This window comes from the organism of the source record quoted next, unplaced genomic scaffold (genome assembly GCF_019419815.1).
Source record: "Pyrus x bretschneideri cultivar Hongxiangsu unplaced genomic scaffold, Pyrus_bretschneideri_v1 Contig74, whole genome shotgun sequence".
NCBI lineage: Eukaryota > Viridiplantae > Streptophyta > Magnoliopsida > Rosales > Rosaceae > Pyrus > Pyrus x bretschneideri.
The window spans coordinates 877,357-905,121 of NW_025999814.1; the positions used below are offsets into that span (position 1 = coordinate 877,357).

Below are 27,765 nucleotides of genomic sequence, written 5' to 3' on the forward strand. Positions count from 1 at the left end.
TTTTGTCTGCGACGTGCATGCCTGCAAATAAACAGCTCCACTGCTCTCCCAGAACAAAGACAATAGGTGGAAAAGAATCAAAGCTATCCAATAAAACAATACTTTATACAAAATCAACACTTTGATTCTTGCCAAGGAATCGAAAGAGAAGACAATCCAAGTTGTCATTCTAAAGACAAAGAAACTTCCATTGAACTAGTAAACACCCTCGGAAGTTTTACCAGATCTTACACATTTTGGTCACAATTTCTCTATTTTTTATATTGGTTTACAGTTTATATCTACGGGGTGGCGGCTTCGACTTACAAGTCGAAAACTCACAATTTATTATTTGATATTCCTTCGTTTTCTAAGACTTAAATGAAACGGGGACCTGAGGTTGTGGTGTCTATAACATATTGTGGGTCGCTAGTTGGGGAAGTTAAAAAACATGGCAACATGTGTTATGTAAAGGACATCGCCACCTTCAGTCTTGTTTCATGTACGTCTATAACGTCTCTCTTCTCGTTTTCTATGAGAATGAGCATTTTCCATTAGTAATCGGCTGCTTTTTTTTTTTTTTTTGGGTGTTTGCTATATACGATTTGCAGTTACCACAAAATGAAAAAATAAAAGTAAAAAAATAAATAGAGAAAAGAATACAGAATGCATAAATAATATATCTATGCATTTTGGTCACAGTTTCTCTGATTCTTCTATTGGTTTTTGGTCTTATATATCATTATACATTAACTCATTAATAGGGATCTCGAGGTGATGGCAGTATCTCAAATTTATTATTCGATGCCAATTGAAAAGTCGAAAGAAATAACGACATGTGATGTGCGATGTGTTCCCTAAACTTTTGAGAGATGACTGTGGACTTTTCCTCCCGTCAACCTTAATTCCTGATGCATTCCAGTGGTCGCCAATTTCATAATCCCAACAACACCGGTGTCCTTAAGGGATCCCCATCTATATATACTAAATTATCAATGTCAATGCTGGTTTATCTTACGTATGAAATCCCAGTTCCTCTATAAAAGGAACAATTCAAGCTCTACTTTGATTACCGCTTAGATTCTATCATTTTGTATAACTGATGTGTTTTCCAGGTTGGCTTGGTTTTCTACTTGCGGTTGCAGTAGCCATTGCATCAGTGGGTTGCAACTCGGAAGGTATGCTCTAATGTCTGGAAAATGAAGTTAGCCGACCCAAAAAATGTCCTCCAGGACTGGAATCCAACGTCGCCAAATCCATGCAGCTGGTACCGTGTTACAAGGGTGTAAGTGGTTTTATTGACATTGAACTCAACACCTTGCTATTGCTGCAAATTCCTTCCACTAATTAGCCTCCCTTGGAAGTTTTGGTAACAAGTAATCAAACAAATTACTACGTATCTTATTACTACGAAGTTATTTTTTATTGATCTTAGTTTAAATTCTATAGCTGAGTCAGTTTGATCTGCTCCTTACTCTTTTCTTCTTCTTTATTGGCATGTATTAATGGGACTACAATTACAAGAATAATACAATATCGTAAAGCTCGGAAATAAACGAAGATGGCGAGTTAGAATACCAACATGAAACTTGGGATTCCGAAAGCCCAATAAACTTAAGCCTATGTTATTTAGAAAGGTCTTATTGAACTAGGTTTGAGTTCAAATTAGTTCAGAAAAGTCGTATTGAAAGAGGTTTGGATGTCCTAGTTTACATACGATTAAAATTGAAATTGAATCATAAATTACTCACTGATATTAAAACTAGGAGACAAATGTTGGTTTCCTACAAGGATTCTAATGGAAGAATCATAGGAATTGTTTGTCTATATAAAGGTGGCATATACTTATTATCCCACTCATTCTTGGACTAAAACTTATTGTTAGTTGATTGAAAAACTGATAGAGGGGAGAACGTCAGCTTTGGAAGATCATGGTTTCATAGCTTCTTCATCGGCTTCTTGGTCAGATTTTTAATCTTATATGTATCGTATGTGTAACCTTGATTATACATATCAGTAACTATATTGACAATAATATAATGGTCATTTTTCTGTTGCAGCTCCAAAATACATACATGTTTGACTATGTGAGTTTGAGTTGTGAATGCAGATCAATATAATTGTGATGGCTGGAACTGGTTGTGTTGTATAGTGTATTCTTAGTTTCTTTTATTATAAAAGTAAAAAGAAAAGAAAATTCATTTTTCACTAAATGTGACATAAGATGTGAACTTGATGAATAATAAAAATCGACCTTAATCTGTTTTGCTTTGTTTTATTTTCATTCTGAAATGTGAACTAAAGAGACCCCATAGACAACTAGCAAAGGTGACTTTGGATGATCAAGCAAGCATTATAATCTAAAGCAAATAAAGTACAAAACTACAAATCAAATTTTGAGTAGGGAAGGTCAAAAGCAGCGGGAAACTGTTTGCCTTTTTCATTAGCATGTCACTCGGTCAAATATGATGCATTATTCAAAACTATTATAAAGATACTTTTTGTTGTTCTTCTTCCTTCTCTTCAATTTAACTAATCAATTGTATCATGCATCATGATCATGACCCTCCACCTCAATCTCAAAAATCAAATCCCTACTGCCAAACGCGTATCTTTACTTCCAGGAGGATCCTCGCGGGATCTTTTTTGTCAGGATCTTAAGGATCCTCCAATCACATACGTTCATCGTATATCATACGGTTAGAAATCATTGTAAAGTTTTTTTATTTAAAATTGAATATAAACAATACCTAACAAACACTGACCGCCTGATATACGATGAACGAATGTGATCGGAAGATCTGCGGGATCCTCACAAAAAGAAACCGGCAAGATCCTCTCTCTCTTTACTTTTGAATCGAGTTGATAAATTACAGACTTATTTGAATGACTACTACTATTTGAATCTTATTTGCTGCTGATGAAAATTTTAATATGTGAATTTCACATATATTAAATTTATTATTTGAATTATATTTATAAATGTGATTCGCAAGATCAGTAAAACTAAATCCTATCTTAATTCATGAGTCTCGCAAAATCACCGGGGACAATGGGGGGAAACTTTTTGACAATTCAAAACTCGTGAGGTAGTGATTATACACTCAATTGTCCATATATATAGAAAGCTTTTTCCGTTTGAAGAAGATTAAGTGGATGGCTTTTTTTATAGTTTGTTACTTTGTTCCACCTTTCTCCAATTCTATGATGAAGTGAAAAAATAAAGTGGGGGAAGATTTGCGATTTAAGTGCTTTTGGGTTGGTCAAGTCACTTCTTTTAAGGAGAAGGAAGTGACCATGCATGAATCATGTCTAATGTCTATTATACAAGAAGGTCTTTGCCTTGTCCCACTCTCACCCACCCATCTCTATATTACTCTATATGCATGTAATGAATGGAACCCTACAAAACACACATGCACATGTTGTCGCGGATCAACCAAAAGAAAAGTCATGGACTCATCATGAAGATAGAATAAGACCGAAAGTTATAATATTCTTCAAAGTATAGTATCCACTGGAATTTTAAGTTGTTGGTGTTATCGATTATTGAATCTTTGATAAAAAAAAAAAAATCAATGTTTATGAGAATTTTGATATGTACTATACTCCAAATCATACTAAAAAGTTATAAGATAAGACTTCTTAATTTAAACTAGAAGATGGACCCCTATTAATATTATCACACTAGCCATTCCATTAAAAGACGAGTTTCACATGCATGCCTACAACAATCACCACACCTTTGTAATAATTCTTAGATGCAGAGTGGACCAGATACTCCATATATAATTACTAACTCCAAAACAAATAACTGCCGATTGTGTATTTGTGATCACATAAATGAACCGAAAACTTGGATTGTAAGTATATATGGGTTCTTTCTCTAACAGTGAATATTGGCTCAAAGCTCAATCATCAATATTGTCAATATTGTTAGAATAATTAGCAATTAGGATTTCTCTACGGTCGACCTGTGTATATAACCATTGTTGCAATTAGGGTTTCTCATTTTTTTGGGGTCACCAATTAGGGTTTCTATAGGGTCTTCCGTCTATGCATATTTATGTGTTATGTCGACTTTTGCAAGATGTAGTATTTTCACTATGTTGATGTCTTGCATGTGGCCGATCATATCAATGGTTAGGATATCGCTTTTAATAATAAAAAAAAAATTATACTGATCTCTTGTCAACATGCATTATGCAGTTTTCTCCTTTCATTTCAGTTAATAGAATATATAAGAATCACAATTTACAATCAGTTTTCTTTGTTTTTTGAAAGATAAAAAATTTACACATAGAATACGTAGAGGATTCTATTTCCAAAATTATCAAAAAGTAACTTAAAAATTATTAATATGAGAAAAATTAGCAAATCAAATACAAGACTGACTATTGTTATGTGTCAAGAGCAAAAGCATCGGCTGTCATGTTGGCTTCTCTAAATATGTGATTAATTGTGTAGTGGGGAATTCTCTCCAATATATAAATGTCAAATATCCGTGATAATGAATGAAATTTGTCATGGTATGTATCTCTTTCTTGATTGCAATGAATCAAAATTTTGCAAATCAATTTTCATTGTACCTCTTTCTTTAAGTTGTTTACAGTCACATTATTCTTAACACCTTGTGCATACTTGAGAATCGAAACAGCTTCTTCTAAAGTTGAAAATAAACCGAGGTCAAGAACTTTGCTTGGTGCAATTTGGTTGACTTTGGTAATGCTAATGGAACTATGTTCCTTTAAAAGCAGGCCTCTCAATGCCGAATGTGGGTATAAAATATGTACTTATATTCATCCAAATCTGTACTATATATGCCTACTGTGTACAATAATAAATTAAGCATATAGTCTCTGTATAGAGGTATTCCCGACCACCACAGATTTCCAAGTTGCATTATTCCCCAATGCTTATATATATGCTCTTTATAATTGTCCCTATCTATGCTTTAACCTTGGGGAATAAAACAAAAACCAAAGCATCAGTTTCTAACAAGTCTCCTTCTGTTGCGGCATCAGTAATCTTACATGATATTGATACATCATCATCCTTCAATACTTACGCACTGCACCACTGTAAACATTTTTTGTGACTTTATGGGGACGTCCCTGCAGTTTTGTTGTGTGAGTCCGTCCCACAAGTGTTAAGTCTTGTGTTTGGTTCCGACAGAGGTTCAAAGATATGTCTGGATTCTCCCACCCATCTCTCTTTTCAAAGCTGCCATGCACGCAAACCTCTACCCTGTCCATTTTTATCGTCAGGTTTCACACATAAAAGAAAAATAGAAAATTAAATTGAACACATTGGGAGGGAATGGTCCGAATGGAACAAAATCATTTCGGGACACTCCTTTTTTCTTATGCCACTTTCGTTTTTTAGTGTTTTTTATACTACTTTGGTTTATTCAATTCAAATGTTACAAACAAATAAAACATGTAAGAAAAATAGTTTGTAAAAATTAAATTAGATTTAACATACGTTTTTAGTTGTGCCACCACAATAAAGTCATCCATAAAATGAGGTACGTATCAAAACTCAAAATCTCTTACATCTGGATAAGTAGAACCCAAAATTTCTCTAAGTAACTAAAAGCAGCTACCTCTAGATCAATAGTCCTTTGTCATCTGTAGTATAAGCAATATTTTCAAAATTACATATATCACTTTTTTGTTCGAAGAAGCACTTGAATTAGAAAATTATGCGACTTACAACACGTGATTATAGAAAATTAGAAATTAGGGATCAATTTCGATTGCAAATTGTGGCAAATGGAATGAGACAAAAGGTTAGCTCCAAAACAAAACATAAAAGGAAAAATGAGATGGGCAGATTTGTCTTATTGAGAAAAAGATAGGGGTATCTAATGAACAATACGAGCAAGAATATAAATACTAATCTTCATGCGAAGGTATTTTTTAAATCATTGTATGATATACGTAATTTACACGTTTTAAATGTATTTATATACGTAAATTGATAAAAGGAAAGTCAAATATTTGAAGGAAATGAATAATCTTAGATCATGCTAAAAGAAATCCCTTATAAACCAATTAAAGCAGTTGAATCCACATAATAAAATCGATCTCTGTTGAATTTATATTAAGAATAGAGAAAATAATATTTAATAAACAACTAATTGAATCACATTATTGCTAGCCCATTGTGAGGCTAAGCCCACCCCTCCTTCTTACTGTAGATAATATCGTTTGTTTAAAAAAAAATCATTTGACAACTAATTTTGATCACATTATTATCCGTGTGCAAAAGACTTTTATTATAACCGGCATTACACACCTCTTAAGATATTTTGAAAGTGTTTAAAAATAGAGAAAATAATATTTAATAAACAACTAATTGAATCACATTATTATTAGTCTATTGTGAGGTACTAATTATTTTTATTTTTTTAAATTGTACAAAAAAATTTATTTATTAAAAAAAATATTGTTAAAATGACCAAAATACTCATGTCACATTTGATGCATTATTTTGGATTGCTTTTGAATTTTTTTTATTTGAAGAGCATTTTTGTCCAGTTCTTTATAACGAAGCTTATGACACTAAAAAAACACTGTTCATTGAGCCATTGGCTTTATATATAAAGATATAGAATAAAAAAGAGAACCATACAAAGTCCCACGCCACTAAAGCTTTGGTAATTACTTTTCCTTGCACAAAGGAGAGAGATTTTTCAATCTGACTCGAGCACGGTGCTAAACACTATATGTTATTATATAATTAGAGGAATACTTGAATTTTGTTTTATTCAATTGTATAATGATATGTGTCGAAACATGAAATGGTACACCATGTATCATTATACAATTGAAAAAAGATTATTTTAAGCGTTGATCTAATTATATATAATAACATATAGCGTACCGTCGGTATTCTAGACACATGAAAAATCTCACCTTCTTAACGAAAACTTTCTCCTTTTTATGGGCTCTATAAATTCCCCCACCAAATTTTGATTCCTTGCTTTGTGCTTTGGAGGAAGAAGTAAAAACTCACTCTCCCATAAATCAGAAATCTCTCTGAATCTTTTTAAGTCCAGTAAGCTCAGCTTTTAAGTTTCAACCCCAACTCTCAAATAATAAGCTTCTCTGTTGCAAATGGCGATCTGGGTTTTGCTGCTTCATCTTGTTGCTGCTGCCCTTGTTCTACTGTCACCCGCAACTGCAAACCTAGAAGGTAAACATGCAAAACAAGTTTAACTGTTTAAGTTTATTAGTTAATCACTTTCTTAAACACATGTTTTTAGACTATATATTCAGATGTTAACTCCAATTAATTAATGTGTTAAAACCCTTGTAATGTTTGTAATGGAATAATCAGGAGATGCTTTGTACGCTTTGAGACAAGCTGTGAAGGATCCGAACAGTGTTCTGCAGAGCTGGGATCCGACCTTGGTTGATCCCTGCACTTGGTTTCATGTCACCTGCGACGGCGACAATCGGGTTACTCGACTGTAATTCATCTACTCCCTTTCTTCTATTTTATTTTTTCAATTTTTTTTAAAATTTGATTCAAGTTTTTCTTTATTTTTACTTTTTGGTAATTATAGCTTTGGCTTAGATATGTTGTGTACTTTTATCTGCTTGTTAGATTCTCTAAAGATTTCTACTTGTTTTACATTAATGAGCTAGGTTGTTGCTTTTTTCATCTTTTTATTATTTATTTATTTTTATTTTTTTTAAATTATGTTGGTTTGAACGCAAATTATCATGAACCTATTAAGCTTAAGTTCTTGGTTATTTAATTTTTTTGCTTGGGTTGCAATTTTTGTTTGTATTATAAACTTAATCATGTATTTCTATACAGATGAAGTAATTAGTGCTTAAAATAATGTGTTGCAGAGACCTTGGAAATGCAAACCTGTCGGGCAATCTTGTACCCGAGTTGGGGAGGCTCGAGCGCCTTCAGTACCTGTGAGTCTCGCAATTTTATTCGGAACTCGTTATTAGCGTTCGAAAAAAAATCGCCATGCATTCTTCCAAGTGTCGATAGTAGCTCCCTTTCGTTTTTCTTACTTTTCTTGTTTCTTTGGAAGTGAGTCGGTCTGGACTCTGTAGTGTGGACCTGGTGAAGGTTTTATTGATTCATAAAAAAACTTCAATCGATATGAGGTGGAATTTAAGAGATCTTCTCCGGATTTCTTTCACCAAGGTCTTCGGATAAAGTGATTCAAATCTTTAAAATTTGATCCAACGACTTAAAACAGAGACCATTTTAACAGTTATAATAATTTTAACCGTTGGATCAAATTTCAAAGACTCTAATTACTTGATCTGGGACATTGGTGAAAGAGATCAGGAAATAATCTCTTTCCGAATAAATTATTAATGTCACCAACCCCACCAGCCAGACAGTCCATCACCGTCAGATTATGGACCATCATCATGCACCATTAATTTTAGAATTTAATGATATATTTCTAGATTTTCCTGTATTTTGTGATCAGCGAGAGCATTTAGTTTTAGTGACTGATAGAAAGTATTGGTTGGTGTGTGTCTGTTGTATGTATTACAGGGAATTGTACATGAACAACTTGATGGGATCTATACCAAAACAACTTGGAGGATTGAAGAGCCTTGTGAGCTTGGATCTCTACCACAATAACTTCTCTGGGTCCATCCCACCCTCCCTATCCAACCTCTCCAATCTTAAATTCTTGTAAGCAATAATTTATCTGAGACAATGCACTGGTCAGTCGCCCATGCGCAAGTGTTCGTTTATGTTATTTCAGCCATTAATCAACGGCTGGAATCTACCCACTCGTACATGGACGACTTTCTATATCAAAAGATACCCTTTGCTTAGTAGCTCATGTAAGTACGTTGCATGCAGGAGACTGAATGGTAACAGATTGACTGGAAGCATACCTAGAGAGCTTACCAAACTTCAAAGCCTCAAGATACTGTGAGTCATTTCTCTATGCATTCCCCACATTAACCTTTCATTACTTTCCTTCGAGAGAGGATCCTCGTCGGATTCTCTTTGTGAGGATTTCGAAGATCCTCAATTCATATTTGTTCCTCGCAAATCGTGCGGTCATAAATTATTGTAAAATTTTTATTTAAAATTGAATATAAACAGTACTTGACGAAACTAACCGCACGATACACAATGAACGGATATGATTAGAGGATCTGACGAGAATCCTTTCTCCTTTCCTTCTCCTTCTAACTCATTAGGGTTACATTAAATTAAATGATTTGTGCAGTGATGTATCCAACAACGATTTGTGTGGTACTTTCCCAACCACAGGCTCCTTCTCCAATTTCTCAGAAGAAAGGTGACTAACACACAAACATAATTAATAACCTTTATTTTTCTTTGTTTGTTTGGACTTTGGAGGCTGGATTCTTAGTGGGTTTTGTGTCTTTACTGTTTGTTTGGGTGCAGTTTCAAGAATAACCCAAGATTGGAAGGGCCAGAACTGATGGGATTTGTGAGATATGACAGTACCAGAGGAAGCTGCAAATGATGTGTGCCACCACCACTACTACTGCTACCCAAAAGGCAACAAAGGGTTGCCATTTAGCAATTGGGAATCTACACTTGTATTTAGATAATCCGTTAATCTATGGGAAGGGTTTTTGTGTTTCACTAATCAATGTGATTACTACAACTTAATTACTACATCAAGCGAGTCTTCACACTAATTCAGCACAGATATTCTCCATTTGAGCCTGGTTGCTTGTGGAAATGGTTCAATTTGAGCCTGGTTACTTTTGTCGATGGGTATCTTTTACCCGTCGAAAAATGAGAGTGTTAATCATGTTAGGCATGTCCGGAATTCTCACCCCTATTTGTTGCCAAAATACATGATCATTCTGAACCTACGATTATATAAAAGAATTCTCAATCTACGATTGCATAAAAAAATGAGTAAACACTTGATTGCTGGGGATGAATTACAAAATTCCTCAGATATATTTACATCTGTGCAAATAGCTACTAAAACTGACAAATCATCAAATATCATCAATAAAGATATATTTACATCCGTGCACCTCTAGATGTGGAAGAGAACGCAATCTTTTGAACCTCTCCACAACAGTTTGTTGCCTAGTTAGAAACAAATGTCGCCGCCGGTGAATTTAATCAGTCTCCGCCTGCATTCAACGAATATGTTTCGACTTAGAAACAAGTAATTCGGTGCCACAACAACAGTAATTGAAGAACAAGGTGCATGATAAATTGATAAATATTTAGTCCCAGAAGTTGCTTTTCAGTCATGAAGTGCATAATAGCGTTAGTCTAATAGAACACGACCTCAACGTTCATATTTGGCGGCATAAAAAAGAAAGGGTATAAGAATGTTCAAATTACCTCTGAATTGAACAGCCCGCGTGACAATCTCAGAGCTGGGTGACAGTGGGTTAGCTGTGTTAGGTAAGGTTATTGGAGTCAAAGGAGGTGAATTGTCTGGCATTTCAGGAATAGGGGTAGGGGAAGCTTCCTGTGGTTCAGTTACATGGAATTCCCCCGCTGTATGATCCCTTGTAGGTATAGAGTAACTACGAGCAAGGACCCGAGGAGGTTTTGGCAGAGGAGCTGCTTTTGGTGACACCACTGTTTTATTTGTTGCTGATTGCATTTGTCGTCTGGGCGCCAAGGGAGCTGAATAACCAACTAAACCCACACGTCTTGAAGCCTTGGAGGCAACCGGTGGCCTAGGAAGCTCATGAAGTTCACTTATTTTAGGAGAGGACATAAAAGTAGGCGAAGTATTTGGAGACACTTTAGGTGAAGTTGACAGAGGTTGAGACCCTGGATTGGGCAAAATAGGTCCAGAAAACATTTGGTGCTGGAACGAGGGGGTAGGTTTGGAAGCCCATGGCTCACTTGTCAATGGACCTGAGAATGCTTGCCTTTTCATTTTTTTTAAGTCAGAAGCAACCAGTGGATCCTGCCCCGAAAACAGAACCTGACCTGGGAGAGGAGGGGGTAATCGATAAGGTGCAATATTATTGTTGCTCTCTTTGAGTACCGACGGCACATTTATAAAATTGGTTCCAGCAACTTTCTTCTCTCCCGTCTTTTCATTCCCTGGTTTCAAGGGTGACGAATGCCACAAATTCTGTGTTCGCTCACTTAAAGTTGTCTGTACAGTGTGGGGCACTGGCATACCTGATCCAGTAGAAATTGGTTTCTTATCAATTGGTGTTGGTAGTACATATGAGTGGAACTTCTGTGAGAATGATGGCTGCCTGTGTCTCATTTTTTCAGCTCGATCTAAATTAGTTTCAGCAAAGAGCGGAGCTGATTGGCTGACTCCCCTACGCTTAAATGAAAATGAATTCCTGCAGAGTCTGTCCTGGAAGTAGGCAAAACGATACAAGACATGTAAGCTACAACAAATTGGAAATGTGAAGCGTTTTCAAGATAAATAAATAAACAAAAAGTCATCCACATCGGAATTTAGCATAGTAAAAAGTTAAACAGTTTCTACAACTGCATAACAGAAGTTTGACTGTTGTATATTTAGCATGTGATGGGCAGAGCTGAAAACATGCAAGAACCAAACCAGTCAACAACCGTAGGGGATTACAGTACAGCCTTAAGTTATATAACCAAGACACTGTTGATTAGATAAAAATACACGAACTTCTAAAACTAGTTATCCGCACAGAGATACCACTGCAGGAATTTACCTTCATGCAATCAATCAAAAGGATATGATAGATTAATTCCAATTATAGTCTTATTTTTTATGGGACCAACCAAATCCAACCATGCATTTTAAGTGCATTACAAAGTGCATGACACAAACCTGAAATATTTGCGAATAGATGAATTGATAACAGAGCAGATGTTTACCTTTAGAGCTTCTACATGTGCTACTTTGGGAAAGGTAATGTCCGCCTGATCCAACTGCATTACAGATACGTTTCATGTCAAAGTAACATAATAATCATGACAAAATGTTTCAGCAACTTGAAAGTAAAACATGACAACAAGGTCACCACGTCCACAACAATAACTACCAAAGTGGTTCCGAATAAGATTTTTCTAGCTTACACCAATAGAAGCATTCGCCATGACAAAAGACCAAAAAGAAAAATCAAACTCTGGTTATTCTTTATACTCTTTCCTTCAATATTCATCTGGTTAATACACCATTATTTGCACAACAGATATATATGTCCATGTCTTGCTTATGAGTTGTATGCATGTGCAGCTGGATTTACCAGCTCTATTTTTTATTCCATTTTAAATGCCTTTCAAGGGAACAAATGCAGTTTAGCATAAGTAAATTCCACTGAAGTAATACCTCCATTGAGTTTCTTGAAGTAGAAACATCTTGATCTTGGTCATGTTTTTCAAGGTCAAAGCTCAATTCTCCATCATCATTCACACCAAAGCTATCATTGTCATCACTCTCATCATCATCGTTGTCACCATCCCCTTCATCATCTAGCCCATGGAACTCGTAATCAATATGCTTCTTCTCAGTTACCAATTTCACATGTGGCTCTACTGACTCAACAGACCTAAGTGCTTTCTTGAAAAAGGACAACTGTTTCAAGAGGAAAACAAAAGGAGTAAGAGCACTTTAACTAAGATGAACAACAATAAAAATGGGAGGAAACAAAAAATAAAAACCTGAGCAGCATGATGGCGAGCTGCCTGCGTGAGAAGACTACGAGATTGTCCTTGCTTCAGAGATTTCAACCGGAAAACAAATAATGTTGCCTCCTCATCATATTCATCGCGAGCCAATTGTATTTGCTGCATAGAAAAGCTTTCTCCTTTCCCACCACCTCTTGACCTCCCTTTTTCTTTGTATCTCTTTATCATAAAATCATATACATCTCTGTAGATCATAAGCCATATGAGAACACATTCAACTAAAAACAGATATGCAAATATTGTTTGGAATACCTTTTTTCATCACATTGTAGTTTCATCTCCTGCATCAACATCAAAGAACAAACATCATCTTAACATTATGCGAATAATATGTGCACCCAGAAGCAATAACCCATGTAAAATTGTTAATTACATCATAGATTGGATACACTTGTACAGAATTTGTGCATAGAAATGCATATACAACACTTTGTATGAGCTTATTAAATGATTGAGCCCAAGCAAACACACCTCAACTGTTTGAAGTTCATTCAGAAGAGATTCTGATGGAACCGCAATTGTCTGGAATATATGAGAGCGCTGCAGTATGCACAACAATGAAAATTTTAGTAAAGCAAACTCAATGAAAGGTTTCTTAAATTTTTTGTTTTTTTTTTTTTTACATAAAACGATAAAGCCTCACATAGCTATCAACAAGTTTATGGAGTTCATATTGCAGTTTCCCTAGCTTCAGTAGAACTGAACCTGCAAGAGAATTGACAAGTAAAAACGGGTTTGTTACTTTTCCTCAAATTTGATAGACCAGACAAACCTTATAGGTGACCAGGATGCCAGAGGGGAGAAACAAAGTCCAACGGTTTGCTTACTACTTGAAGATAACTCAGAAATATCCGCATAAGGAACTTTTGATCTTACCACTTTCTTCATCATCATTTAGTGCAGTTTTCTGAAGAAGACAAGAACCCATTTCTCGCAGCGACTCCGAAAACTCTATAGACAAATTGGAAATGTATAAGAATACTATTCATCAAATCAGCATTCTAATGATCAAATTTAGAAACCCAATTGGAGGAATGCAGAAACAATTATTATCAGCTAAAATTAATAAATGTTGTTTCATATAGAATACAGTTGATGTGAATTATAAAAGTGTACAAGTCATACAAATAAGTTAAGAAAAATGATAATTTTATACCAACAAAAAACCAAACCAAAGGAAAAAACAGAAATGGAAATACCATAAGCGCTATTAGCTGTGGCGGCAGCTGCAGCAAGTAAGCTATCATAGCAGTCCCTCATATCGAGCATATCCTGCAATCAAAAACCCAATTTTTAGATTAGGTCAACCCTCAGATCCACCACCAATTCTCAAACCTAACTAACCAACTCCGCCCTGCTTCCAAACCCTACAATTCCAAATTTGATGAAATTTGGGGGTTTACGCATCGAGCGTCGTAAAGTCGGAAGCTTTGGTTTTGGGTCGTCGTAAAATATCCGAGCAAGGAACGAGGAGGGGGACGGCGGCGTACCTTGGAAGCCTGGGCGAGCTCGTCCAAGTGCGGCAGCGGCCGGAGATCACTTCGGTCCTTGGCATCGTGCTTGTGAAGTGCGAAACCTCGCAGCTTTCTGAGAGAGGTTTTCATTTGCCCTTCCTCTTGAATTCACGGAATTGAAATTACCCCACAAGTCTTCCCAAAGCTCTGAGCTTTTCCTGCAAATGCGCGAATTCAATTCAACAGCCGATGGGAAGAAGAAGAAGAAGGAGTTTAATACGAATGAAGGCTAAAATGTTAATCTGGCAAATTAATAGTAAATTGGGAAATGTTTATTAAGTGCTTTATTACATCATCATCACGATTGTAATTGGGTTATGATTAATTAATTAATGTGAAAATTAGAATAATTTGTTGGTCAATTAAGGAAATTAGGACCAACGGAAAGATGAAGAAGAAGAAGAGAAGTTGGTCTATTTCTCTTGGGGTGGCGATAAATTAACTGCTAATCCGAAAATTATGCGAGGTTGACCGGCTTTCCGTTGACTCGTCTTCTTCTACGGAAGAATAATTAAACTGGTACGAATCCTACCGAGTCAGTGCGTCAGCATTTGCGTTCGCTTTCGCTTTCGCTTTCGCTTCTTCGTTGTTGCTTCTTGCTTTTTCGTTTGTTGCTTCTTCTTTTTTCGTTGAAAGATGATTTGCATTTTTGGGACTACTATACAATTCTACGATCATCATCAAATACCTATATGTATTTCAATTGTCACGCCAACGTTCAATTATTAATGCATAATGTTATATGAACTTAACTTATGAATTGGACTAGCCGTGAAACTGTTATTTAGTCTCAATTTATCTTTTCAAATTTTCGTTTTGTGTCATTTTATTTATTATAACTATCATTTTTTAACTGATTTGGTCTTACTTCACCCCATTCCATTTAAGAAACCTCAAATTCAAGGGTGTTTTGGAAATTTCACTTTTTACACACCTATTTACCTCCAATGTGCCTACTAAAACAGTCTCAATTTCAATTTTGATAAGTCTAATTCAACCCATGAGTTTTGGGCTTTTTTTTGATAAATTATTCAATTAATAGAAAAAATTTGGAAACAAAATCATTTTAAAACTATTAAGACATTTAAAATTATAGTGAAGAAAATAAATGATTACAGTGCTTTTAAGAAACACTAAAATGACAACCATTTAATCAAACATTGATATTGTTTTTTACTTGGGTGATTTTTCGCAAAGATGATTATTTAGGAAAGACTTAAAAATAAAAGGTTCATATCGTTGAAATTCAAGTGGACCCGACAAAGTCTCCATTTTTTAGAAAATAGGAATCACTCACCTCAAGCAACCTGGTCTAAGTAATAATATTATTATGTTATTAGTATTATAGTATAGTAGTATAAGATCTGATTTTCACATAACCAATTTAGCCCCAATTCCAACAAAATTAACTTTTAAATTTTATTTCACTTGATTGTAATTGATTCTTATTCAATCCGCATAAGCAAAATAAGGTGTATAGCCCAAGTGTCCTAAAGTGGCGAAAATATTCAATCAACAATGTGTAGCTCAAAATAAAACTATTCTTTATTTATGGTCATCATATTAAATGAATCAAATGAAAACAACAAACATATTAAAGGAATGTGTTGAATAGAAAAATGATGTATGTTTATCATTTTCTTAGCTAGTAGTATCTATCTCTATTTGTAGGTGAGAAATTTCAGATTTGACCCACATTGATGACAAATTCGATAACTAATTATTATTACTGACCAATTATGTGACTTAAACTTAAAAGCATCAACCCTTAACATAGATTATCGTTGTACTAAAAATATTATTATTTAATACATAAATACAAATGTTAGACAACATGGGCATAAAACCTTCTCGATTTGGTTTAATTTATTTGTACTATCTTTTGCGTGGAACACCTGTTGAGGGTAAAATTGCGTGTGCGTTTGAAAAAAATAGCGGCGTCAAAGGTGGTGAGGGTGAGCCCGTGAGCGAGTTGAGTACCAAAAGCCAAAGGGAAAGGAATCGGTGGTGGAATTTGGGAAATGCAAAGACCTTTTTTTTTTTTTTTTTTTTTTTTTTTTGAAAAGCTGCAAAGACCTTTTTAGGGTCAAATATATATGCGCGTTTCTTAAGGGGCAAGTCTCAAGTCTCAAGTCTCTCTATTATCTCATCATTCCATGCATGCTTTTGACAACGTGCTGTGGTATTGTGGATGCCATGCACCTTCATATGAAACAACAAAATCAATCATTTTGTGTTTTGCTTTTGGTTATGTAGTGTCAGGGAGATAAATCACCCACATATAGCCAGTGGCGAATCCAAAATTTGAATATCAGGGGCCTCAATGTTAAAGATCTCAGTTTTTTAAAAGAAACTAGAGCGCAAAGTGCGTAAAAAAGTTTCAGTTTATTCACTAAGACATTTCATTGAACACTTGGTGGGCTTGTTGCCATCAACCGAACTATTTTGCGCACATGTCAACAGATATCGACTTATACCGAAGCAATTTGAGGAGTGTCATCGAGTGTTCTCGATGCAACCTGCCGAGTGATGTCGAGATATGTCTAGATGGTGAGCACAAAAGTGACCTATACCAAACATTAAAAGGGTTCTCGGAAGACCTTCACATGTATATTTTCCGAATCCTGAGTGGTCATGTGACCACCTTTGTCCCATTGCACATCCCCCACTGCATATCAGTTTATAACTACATACGTGCGAAAATCATATTTTTTTTCTTCATTTATAAATGGCAGGTCTCAAGTCCGACTGTCATGAATAACAAATTCTTACCTACTTTTAGTCACAGCTCAAATCCTCACATCGTTGTCATTCTATCAAAATTCACTAGTTGGTGTGTGCTTACTAGGCTACATCTCCCCTTCGACGAAAATCATCTACATACCACTATGATTGATCATTTTCCACACTGTTTTGAATGTAATTCTGGGTCCAATTTACAAATTATCATCACACGCTTTATCGACAAACGATAACGACCCTTAACGAAATTCATTTGCTCGATGCAGTCTTGCAAATCAGCTGGAAATGATGCTATTAGGTTCAGAAAGTCATCGTCGAAAATTCACATTCGAATATATTTAATCACATTCGCATTAATTTAACGACGTATAAAAGTACATTATTGGTATAAACAACGTATATAAGTAAATAAACATATATTATATGATAATATTTGACTAATAAAGAGTTGATTGGAACTTATTGCGGCATGTGACCATCATGTTACGTGCATGCAGGTTTATATATGTGGAGGAGGAGTTTGTCATCCAGCCAGTCCACAACCGCCGCCGTCAGCTGTTCCACCATCCCAAGACCTCAAAAACATAGTTAGAATTTGGGAATACTCGCGCTTTTTTGAGTCTCATACACATATAAGGTTAGGATTTGGAGACACACAGTTTGACACATGTTTTTTGTGGGGTTCATTTTGTTGTGTATTTCAACAATCTAAAGCATATATCTTTATATGTTACCTCAAAGAGTATGTCCAACAAAAATCAATCAATCCGAAGCAAAATATGATCGTTTGATTAAATTTAGTGTTTTTTTTTTAGAACCATATTCGTTCATTTTCTTCACTACCAATGAATGTCTTAATGGTTTTGGATTTGTTTAATTTTTTTTCAAGGATGATCTACGAATAATGTACTCAAATATAAACAGTTCAGATTGTTGAAATACATTACAAAATTAGTGTCAAAATGCCTGTTAAAAGCATTTCAATATATAAACTATAAATAGGAGTGGGTTACATCACCACCCTCTTTAATTAAACACATACATTTCTATTTAATTCAGTGGGATATTGTACTGTAACTTAATTTGTACCCACCACGGTACCAGTACCATACCACCCACCAATATCAACATGTATAAATAAACAAATGAAATTGTTTTGAATTTGGGAATTGAGAGAGATTTGCAACAATACGGAGCATTCACAAATTGGTCAAATTATGAAACCGATCTAACAATCAAATTCAGTACAAGCAAAAGGACAGTTACGTGATTTGCAACAATACCGACATCTTTGTTTTCAAATGTGATTCGATGCGTCATAAAAAGCTAAAATATTGGTGAGATGCGCGTCCTTCAATTAAAAAAGGGGGAAAGGGGATGCCGTGCGCATAATTGCTGCTACTTCTATAGCCATTGGCATCGTGTTTCTTAACATTTTTTATCTGCTCAACAAAAACAAAGAGAAGGCACAAAGCTTGGTGGGTAAAACTAAATCATACTAACTGCACCATTAATTTCAAAATTCAAATATTTCCTTCTCCTTCCTAACATTTTATATTCACGATTCGTTTCGGTTCTAAAATCATAAACATCTGCAGTGTACGTCGATCAGGCATAATTAACTGAAACACACCAACTGGGACAAAAGCCACTGGAAGGGAAACACTGAAGTAGCGGACATTGACGTTTGCCGGAACAAAATGGTGTGGTTCAGAAATTTAAGTGCATGAAACCCAGAAAATGGCTTCCAAAACACAATCGGTTTAATGTGGATAGCCACACATATAAACAAAACAGTCAAAAAAATATTCTCGCCCTTGTCAATGTTCTCCCAAGTTATTTGACAAGCAGTTCTTCCCCGCACGGGATGCTCTTCTACTGGTTATTTGACAAGCAGTTCCTCCCCAGAGGATGAGGAGAGAAATGATGTACAGTCTCTATACTTCCTGAAAGAAAGCACAAACAACATAATCACACAGATAAGAAACTGGCATAAACTCAAAAAGCCAAAAAATTCTATGAATCCCAGCATAACCTAAAATTTAAGCGAAGAACGTCGGTAGACATGTAGCACCAAATCATTCTATGAACCATAAAATAACTTGTAACTAACCTCGATCTGGAGAAATTTCTGCATTGAAGCGGTAAAATTAAGCACTTGCAGCCAATGAGGAAGCTCTGTAGCATGCTCTCTTTGCTGCACGAACAATATCTTCGACCTGTAAAAACAGATAACCAAGAAGTAAGTGGCACAGCCTATAACCAAGTCAATGGGAAGAAACCAGCAACTGAATGACTGTTGCACCTACGGACCAACTACAACGCAGTACCCTATTTCATTGGAGAACTACATGAATACGCCATACACTTATAATGGATACAAACCATAACAATCTGAAAGGGAAACTAACCTGAGGAACAGCCAGTCGCTCCAAATTGGCTGCATAAGGCATGGGAACATCAGCCCCAGCAATTCTCTCAACCGGTGCATCAAGATAACCAAAGCTATCCTCAACAACAGATGCACTGTTAAGAAGTAAACAGTGTTAGCATACAAGGTGTATAAAAATCGCTCAGCAGGGTAACATTTAATAGTAAATGGACGGACCAGATTTCAGCACCAACACCATGCTGAGGAAACCCTTCTTCAACTGTCACCAGTCTGTTGGTTTTCCTGACTGAATCATTGATAGTTTTCCTGTCGAGAGGACGAATTGACCGCAAATTTATGACCTACAATAACACAAATGGTCAATACCGTCTCTATTACTAAAGTACTATCAAAATTGTGCTGTTGCACAAATTTACCTCAGCACTGATTCCTTCCTTAGCGAGTATCTCAGCAGCCTGAATACCAAACAACAGAATTAATCCACTATTGTAAGGGAGGGATAGACACTCTGACCGAAATCCAATGACTATAAATAAGAATTTTGTAAAAGTGGCTAGAAACAACACACTTATAACATCCCTCTAAGGCCTTTTGTTTTTGGTCTGTAAAATAAAAGGAAAGTGGGGGATTACAGACGCTCCCCATTATTCATGAATTAATGGCCATTTTTTTAAAGAGATGAGAAATACGCAGTCAAAAGACTAAGCAACGATGAACAAATCTAAGCAACAAACCCAGCAACTTGAACAACACAAAAACAAAGATTTCAACAACCACAATTAACTCAAATAATCAAGTGACCCAGTACAACTGCGTATGGATAGAGTAGCTACAGCTTTGGTTAGGAAACAAGTATCATCTACAGAGGCCCAAGCCTAAGATCATTCAGCCAACTCTAAAGCTAAAGCCTTTTGGGTCAAGGTTGAAGGTGTGGGTAGTTGCTGAGAGTCAAAATCAAGGTTTATTAGTTTGGTCAAGTATTATCAAGTGTCTAGTTAATTGGGCCTTAGGAAAATGCAATGGCTTCAAAATTTTCTAGGAGTCTTCCTATTATTAGAGTCGTCTAGGATTCTGAAGAGTCTTTTCATATTTCTAGAAGTTATTAAGTGTTATGATTGAAATAAATAAACCTATCTGCTGTAACCTATAAATCGGTTTGGATTGAATGAAAATTTGAGTGTAACTTGGTACCTTGTTATCTCCTCTATCTTCTTCTAAATTCTTCTCCTCTTCCCTGTTTCTCTAAAGATTACAGCAACCCTAACCTGCTTTGTTCTCTAAATATCCTATTTCTTCAAATTTCTATCATTATCATCCCACTATACGAAAACCCTGATCACCCACCCCTACTCTGTTCCCCATCACATATTCACAACAGCAGAAAGGTCTTTATTGTCAAAGCTACGTTCAATTTTCCACGCAACTTCCATTTCAAATTTTCTGTCATTTTATCAAGTACCAATGAGCATGCATATGTCAATCCAGCTCTAACTTAATATCAAATTACGTCCTATTGCATACAACATCCTGGCAAAGAGGGAGTTATAGTAAACAAACCTGTAGAGAATAGCCAACCATTTTTGAGAAAGCTGTAATAGTGACATCCTTTCCTTCTCTCTCAATCTGTTTTTAATTATATAATAATGAGAAGGCAATCATCGATGGTAGAGAACATAAAAAGTTGGAAATCTGAGTGGAATCAACAATCATTTTCTGATAGCATTCCATTAGCTGATAATCACCTTAGCTTTTCCAATTGGGAGGCAAAAACTGGAATCAAGAACTTCAGCTGAAATGGGAAATGACTCACCATATCTGAAACAGAAAACTGAATCAAGACCTTAACGTTTCACTTGATAACAAACACAAACATCACAATATCCTTGTGGTGGATTACTTACAATATCTCATTTTCAAGGAAAACAACAGGATCAGGGTCCCTGATGGCAGCTTTTAAGAGTCCACGAGCATCTTCAGACGAATAAGGAGTCAAAACTTTCAACCCAGGGCAGGTTGCATACCATGCTGCATAACACTAGACCGACAAGCATATCATCGAATTGTCAAAATTCATTCGCTATTCACTTAGAAATGAAGGCTAAATACGCTGTGGATGTGGGTAAATGATAGATCAGTAACAAACAAAAGGTAACATATGAAAGATGGCAATGTAACAAAGTATTAAATAGACTTTAAAGAAAGGGCGTGAGGAACAATACATGAGAATGCTGGGCACCAACACCAGCAGCAGCACCGTTTGGCCCTCTGAAAACAATGGGCACATTTATTTGGCCAGCAGACATATAATTTGATTTTGCAGCAGAATTGATGATGTGGTCAATTGCCTGCCATAAACACCAGAACAGAGTCTTTTTAAAGAAAAATAAATTCGACCAACTGGTCTAGACAGATGATAAGAATCTTCGGTTAGCATTTGGATGGAACTTTCAGAGAATCCCAAAGAATCTTCAGTGCCAAGACATCAAACACTGACTATAACATTAAAACTACAGTATAAAAATTTTCCAAAGATTATAACCAAAAAAAATCTCAAACCTGCATTGAGAAGTTAAAGGTCATAAACTCTATAACAGGTCTCAAACCATAGTAAGCAGCACCAACTCCAATCCCTGTAAACCCAGCCTGCAAAAGGTAAAAAAAGAAATGAGATTAGCAACTACTATCAACTACTAACACTAATGTACACAAACGAACCAGCCCAACAAAGCCTCAAGGCCCTCAACCTTAGAAGCCACGTAGATAAAAGGGAAGAACATTCATGATTTTACTCAAGCACAGAAGTAATAAAAGAGAATTAGCACGGCACTATAAGTAATATGACTAACCTCGGTGATTGGGGTATCACGAACCCTGTCAGGGCCATACTTGTCCAGAAGTCCTTTGGTTATCTACATGCAATGGAGGACAAAAGGAAACTGTTAGACACATGTATGCTCACATGAGTTCTTATGAAGATAACACAACAAATAAATAAACGCATTTCTTCAGTAAACAATTCTAACCTTGTAAGCACCTTGATATTCCCCAACCTGCATAACAGAAAGAGCAACTATCAAGGTTATCAAAAATAAATTCTGTTGGTTTCTCAAATCACAAAAAATACAACCTAAACCTTAAACCCTATCCATCCATCCTCACCTCTTCACCCATCAAAAACACTTTTGGGTCCGCGGACATTTCCTCATCGAGCGCAGAGTTTAGAGCATCCCTCACTGTCATCTGTGTGCATAATTTTCATTTAAAAATATATTAAATGCCTACGAAAATATAAGCTTCTTTACAGCAACACATAATTGGGGAAAAACATAGTGATACTTGAAACTTTAGCATGATTGCAACAAACATGGGCAGAAAACCAATCCCCCGAAAACTGGGAGTTTAATAATACGGGTTTTTCTCAAGTATATGAACAATAAGAACAAGTGAAAATCAAGAACTAACATTACCTCTTTCGCCGAAGATGCGAAACCCCTCATTGCCGACGTGGCAGGGCAGATCCTCTGCCCCAAAATCTGAACCATCACGAAGATTAGGCAGTAAATCACATAATAATAAATTAAACAAGTGTTTTATATAATTAAAGTTCATAAATTGCAGAAGTACAGGGTGTACCATAGCCGACGAGCTTCCAGCTCCCACTTTTTGCCTTAAAATTCCCAACATCTTTGATTCTTTCACACAAAAGTACACTGAACGCAAAAAAAAAAAATTCAGAAAAAAACAAGATTTAAGAACTGAACATTTCAGTGAAAGCATTGAGAGATATGAGGAGGAATAACAAATGATTTACTGGAATTATGGAAATAAAATATCAGATCAAAATTCGGACAGAAATAAATATTAGGGATTCCGGATTTGGGAGGAAGGCGAACCTGTTTGGCGGATTGGAGCGGGGATCGGATCGAAGTTGCAATGTGTAAAAAATGAGCGTTGAGGGAGCGCAGCAGCAGTCAAGACTTCCTTTCAATTGCTTAATACTATTCAATATTTTCGACTTTTTATTTCACTGATTTTTGTTTTTTTATTCGGAAATTCCGCCAAGTACAGCGGGTTTGGTAAAAAAAAAAAATAAAATATATATTATGACAGGGCCAACCAGCCACAAATAGAAAAATTAAAAGAAAAACTAAAGAAAATGATTTGAAAATTTTGAGTTTTAACGATAATGACAAAATAAATGATAAAGTGAATAGTACTATGTTTGATTTTTTAGTATAAAAATATGATTTTTCGTTAAAGTAAACAGTAACTTTTCGTTAAAACTTCCAAAATTAAGTAACACAATTTATCTTGAATTTCCTTGCTGGCGTCAAAATTAATTACAAAAGGTAAAGGCGTAATTGTGTAGGAATATAGGGTTATAAATGAATGACAATCTCGGTTGGCGGTTTGAAACCGGACACGTGGAGGCGCAAACAGCCGTGAAAAGCGTAGGGAGTGCTTTCAAATTGATTGTTAATGTCAGCTGGCAGTAGTACACATGCCAACAAGATCTTTTTCAGATTTTTTTTTGTAAGAATTTTGAGAATTTCTGAATCGTGTATATTTATCATACATTATACAATTATTTTTTATCAAATATTATTATATTTAATTTTAAATAAAAATATTTTTTAACTACACAATATATGATAAACGGACACAATTTACGAATTTTTAAGATTCTTATAGAAAAAATCTGAATCTGACGAAGATTCGGAGTCGTACACATGCATGTTGTACATCTGTACACATGCCGTGCAAGTGCACAATTCAAAATTCTCAAAAATTAATATAAAATGGTTGTTAAAATTGTTGGTGACGCGACCTTGAAGAAGGATTCTCTCTTTTTTTTTCTTTTTTTTCTTTCTTCTTTTTCTCATATTTGAACGATTGTAGTTAAGCCACGTTAATATTTTATATTAATTTTCTATAAAAAGAGAAAGACAAAATAGAGAATGTGAGAGGAGGAAATGAAAGAGAATGGAAAGATGAGCGAAGAGAATCCTAGTTCCACGACCTTTCAATTTTCGTTGCTGGTTCATATCTTTAGCCATTATTTTTAAAGTAACTTGTAGCAATTGTCCTTTAACTTTAATCAAATTAGAGTTATGGTCCCTCAACTAAAAATTCATTATCATTGATCCATCAACTCATCAAAATGTGTAGCTATGGTTATGTTGGAATGACCATTACTACAATTGAGTCTCTCAACTTATCAAAACGTGTAGCTAAGACCTTTTTCTTCAACTTCATTAGAATTTTGTTAAAATGAGTTATGTTGGAATGATCATTGCTACAGTTGGGTTAAAGCTTGAGAGACCATTGCTACAGTTGGGTTAAAGCTTGAGAGACCATTGCTACAATTGGGTTAAAGCTTGAGAGACAATTGCTCCAATTGGGTTAAAGTTGAGGGACCATTTCTCCTGTTAGATTAAAGTTAAGAGACCAATGGTAATGGATTTTTAATTGAGGGACCATAGCTGCACGTTTTGATACGTTGAGGGACTAATGGTAATGAATTTTTAGTCGATAGATTATTGCTCCAATTAAGTTAAAGTTAAGGGATTATTACTACAATTTACTCTAATTTTTAAGTAACTATTTTATCAGTAAAAGTTTATTTTGCATAGAAGAAAAACTTAGAAGAGAAAGTTGGGCGACTGATAAATTGGATGGAAGGCTTTGCAAAAAAAAATATATATATTCCGTGTTTTAATTTATTATAGTGTTCATAACTTTTATATTGATTCTTTTTCTTTAGTTTTAGTGACAAGACTAATTTGGTGTATTCATGCTCTTTTAATTAATAAAAACATATTTTTGTTAAAAGGATTAACAACTTCGGACACCTCTCTAATAGATTGGACGTCACTTGGGTAATGACACTGCGTGGACATCAACATCTCGTCGCTTGGTTGAGGGAAGGTAATGCATTTTAAACGTGTACATCATATCTCTTCTAGCAAGACGCATTTTGGGTATAAGACCGAAGACCAAAACTTTGCGATCTTACCCCGAAACTAACAATATTTTGCTAGAGAATGAGTTGTGACTACTTAAATATATGAGACTTACTTGTATTAAAGAGGTCATTAACAATACGATTAATAAACGCGGTTCAAGTAGCAACGTTCAAATAAATATAACGTACATATATCATTTAGTCTGAATTTCTACTTTTTTTTTTTTTAACAAACGATATTATCTAAACTAAGTGGATGAGGTGGTTTTAGCCTCACAATGGGTTATCACTAATGTGTTCAAATTCTTCTTTGTCAATAATTGAGCATAAACTTTTTACTTATAAGCGAAGAGGAATACAACTAGACTATAATGCTAAGTGACTTGAATTTCTACTCGAAGGAAATCTCTTGTTGGCCGTACAATGTTGATTGAAAATTGTACACTGTTTCCTAAAAAAAAAAGGGAACTTTAAAGAAAAGCTCCCAGTAGTATTCACTTTAACGAAAAATCATGTTTTTACACTAAAAAGTCAATTATGATACTATTCACTTTACCCTCTATTTAGTCTTTATCGTTAAAACTCAAAGTTTTAAAGATCTTTTTATTAGTTTTACTAGCAGAGAGCACACACTTTGTGTGCGTGAACAATTTCTCTTAATAAGTGCATATTTTTTCTTAGTATTGCATAATTATTGTTTTGTCATAGGAAAAATAGGTATATGATTGTTATTTTCTAAAAAAATGAGGGTAAAATAGGAAAAATATGGATATGGATGTCATTTTGTCAAATGATACAAATTTAAAGCCTCTTCAACTGCCCACCTCCTCCCACTTTCTCCTAAAGCGCAACCACTTCACTTCATTTAAACTATAAAAAAAACATCATGATTTCACTTACATGTATGAAAAAACGATGGTGGGACAATTTCTCTTAATAAGTGCATATTTTTTATCTTATGTAAATATTTTCAAACAAAAGTACTATTTTGCCATCCTTATATAAATATTGTGTATCAAAAGTGAGAGTAAAATAGAAAAAAAGGGAAAAAATTCAAAAGATACAAAATTACTATTTTGCCCTCCGCATGTCAACATTATGTATCAAAAAATGAAAACAAAATGGGAAAAAATGGGTAAAAAGTTGACAATACCTCTTCTCTTAATATTTGCAATAATAGGGGCATGGGGTAGGCTGAGTTATTCTGCTAAAGGAAAATGAAGCAAGGTCGGTAAGGACTGTGGGGTGGTGACAACGTGGATTCAACAACCAAGGGAAGCAACTGTTTTATTAATAATAATTGTAAATAAATAAGAAAAATTCAGCCAAACTGATCTATGAAGTTAGTATAATTTCTCATTTTAGTTGTTAAGATTTAAATTGATTGAAGTGGTCCCTAAACTTGTCAACCGTAAATCATTTTGGTCATTAAGTGAAAATCTCTGTTAAATAAGAACCAAAATGACAAAAATGTCCTCAAATTTTGTCAAACAATTTTGTTCTATTGTTTATTAAATTGAGAGTATTTTTGTCATTTTAGTCTTCATTAAATAAAGTTTTTTTTTACGGAATAACAAAAATGATTGATTATGATAACAAAAATGATTGATGATGAACAAACTTAGGAACCGCTTTTATTTCAAATTTCATAAACCAAAATAATGAACTATGTCATTCTCAGAGATCATTTTAGCGAAAATGTCAAAAAAAAAGGAAAAAAAAAAAAAAAAAGAATCAAAGAGTTGTTTTGTGGCCATCCAAAGTGGAGCGAATATTTGTCTTCTGACCCTAACTTCACCTAACAGCGGTTTGTTTGGCTCTAAATAAACGATGGAACAGAAGTTTGACATATGAGGAAGGTATGTTGATAAAAATGTGGCCCCTTTAAAATTCACAACCAATGGTATGTATATAACAATACTTGCTGGTTAGATGTATATGAGGCATGCTAGATCCTAGTAAAAAAAAAAAGTTAAATGAAGACACATTTGGGTCTGAAAATTCTTCGCGTAAATTGGTCAACCTACACCGCAAGGACAAGAACTCTTGAAGATATGAATCCCAAACTCCGAATTTGGAACAAACATATTTTTCATTTTGGTATATGAGACACGCTAGATCCCAGATTAAAACCAAACATAAATAAATTTAAGTTTGGGAACCAACACAATATCTTTTTGCATCAACTGATCCCCGCCACAAGAATGGCTCTCAAAAGGCGAAGTCACACTATGGTTGGAGTCATTGTAGCCAACCCTTATAGGCATTCCTAGCTGCGCCGTTGATTGCAATTGCAAATATTTTACATGAGAGTTTCTTTGAGGAAGGAAAATCACAAATATACGGACTTGTTTGATAAATATTTCATTTTTTGCTTTAATCTTATTATAATGATTTGGACCAAAAGTATGTGATATAATTGGAAGAAGTTTGAAGGATATATGGTGGAAGAAATGTGAAATGAATGTTAATGGAATGACACACAAAATAAAATTTAAAACCCAAAACGCTTTTAACTTTCAATT

The 27,765-nt window shown here is 34.9% G+C and overlaps 3 protein-coding genes across 5 annotated transcripts; 1 reads left to right on the forward strand and 2 right to left on the reverse strand.

Annotated features, from left to right (window-relative positions):
• Nucleotides 1-6,834: 6,834 nt before the first annotated feature.
• LOC103940594 (leucine-rich repeat protein 1) lies at nucleotides 6,835-9,630 on the forward strand. Its single transcript, XM_009350740.3, has 7 exons — nucleotides 6,835-7,179; nucleotides 7,324-7,456; nucleotides 7,845-7,916; nucleotides 8,518-8,661; nucleotides 8,836-8,907; nucleotides 9,212-9,283; nucleotides 9,394-9,630. Exons 1-7 carry the CDS (start codon nucleotides 7,101-7,103, stop codon nucleotides 9,473-9,475), a joined length of 654 nt encoding a protein of 217 aa, XP_009349015.2. The 5' UTR covers nucleotides 6,835-7,100; the 3' UTR covers nucleotides 9,476-9,630.
• Nucleotides 9,631-9,863: 233 nt separating this feature from the next.
• Nucleotides 9,864-14,306, reverse strand: LOC103940592 (uncharacterized protein At2g33490). 2 transcript variants are annotated; one of them, XM_009350738.3, is made up of 11 exons: nucleotides 14,118-14,306; nucleotides 13,827-13,899; nucleotides 13,504-13,578; nucleotides 13,271-13,332; nucleotides 13,099-13,167; nucleotides 12,880-12,908; nucleotides 12,601-12,811; nucleotides 12,269-12,514; nucleotides 11,815-11,868; nucleotides 10,324-11,311; nucleotides 9,864-10,106 (listed from the first exon to the last, which is right to left on the reverse strand). In XM_009350738.3, exons 1-11 carry the CDS (start codon nucleotides 14,229-14,231, stop codon nucleotides 10,096-10,098), a joined length of 1,932 nt encoding a protein of 643 aa, XP_009349013.2. In that variant the 5' UTR covers nucleotides 14,232-14,306; the 3' UTR covers nucleotides 9,864-10,095. The 2 variants fall into 2 exon arrangements, with proteins under 2 accessions (XP_009349013.2, XP_048430685.1); XM_048574728.1 differs by lacking the exon at nucleotides 9,864-10,106 and having other exon boundaries at nucleotides 10,253-11,311.
• Nucleotides 14,307-18,535: 4,229 nt separating this feature from the next.
• LOC103940591 (pyruvate dehydrogenase E1 component subunit beta-1, mitochondrial) lies at nucleotides 18,536-23,325 on the reverse strand. Of its 2 annotated transcripts, XM_048574761.1 has the most exons (17): nucleotides 23,169-23,325; nucleotides 22,909-22,985; nucleotides 22,743-22,808; nucleotides 22,435-22,515; nucleotides 22,299-22,325; nucleotides 22,122-22,184; nucleotides 21,832-21,918; nucleotides 21,495-21,620; nucleotides 21,177-21,310; nucleotides 21,018-21,090; nucleotides 20,833-20,898; nucleotides 19,692-19,730; nucleotides 19,492-19,616; nucleotides 19,295-19,409; nucleotides 18,997-19,102; nucleotides 18,823-18,829; nucleotides 18,536-18,785 (listed from the first exon to the last, which is right to left on the reverse strand). In XM_048574761.1, the coding sequence occupies exons 2-15, from the start codon at nucleotides 22,957-22,959 to the stop codon at nucleotides 19,034-19,036; spliced, it is 1,122 nt and encodes a 373-aa protein (XP_048430718.1). In that variant the 5' UTR covers nucleotides 22,960-22,985; nucleotides 23,169-23,325; the 3' UTR covers nucleotides 18,536-18,785; nucleotides 18,823-18,829; nucleotides 18,997-19,033. The 2 variants fall into 2 exon arrangements, with proteins under 2 accessions (XP_048430718.1, XP_009349012.2); XM_009350737.2 differs by having other exon boundaries at nucleotides 18,536-18,829.
• Nucleotides 23,326-27,765: the final 4,440 nt, after the last annotated feature.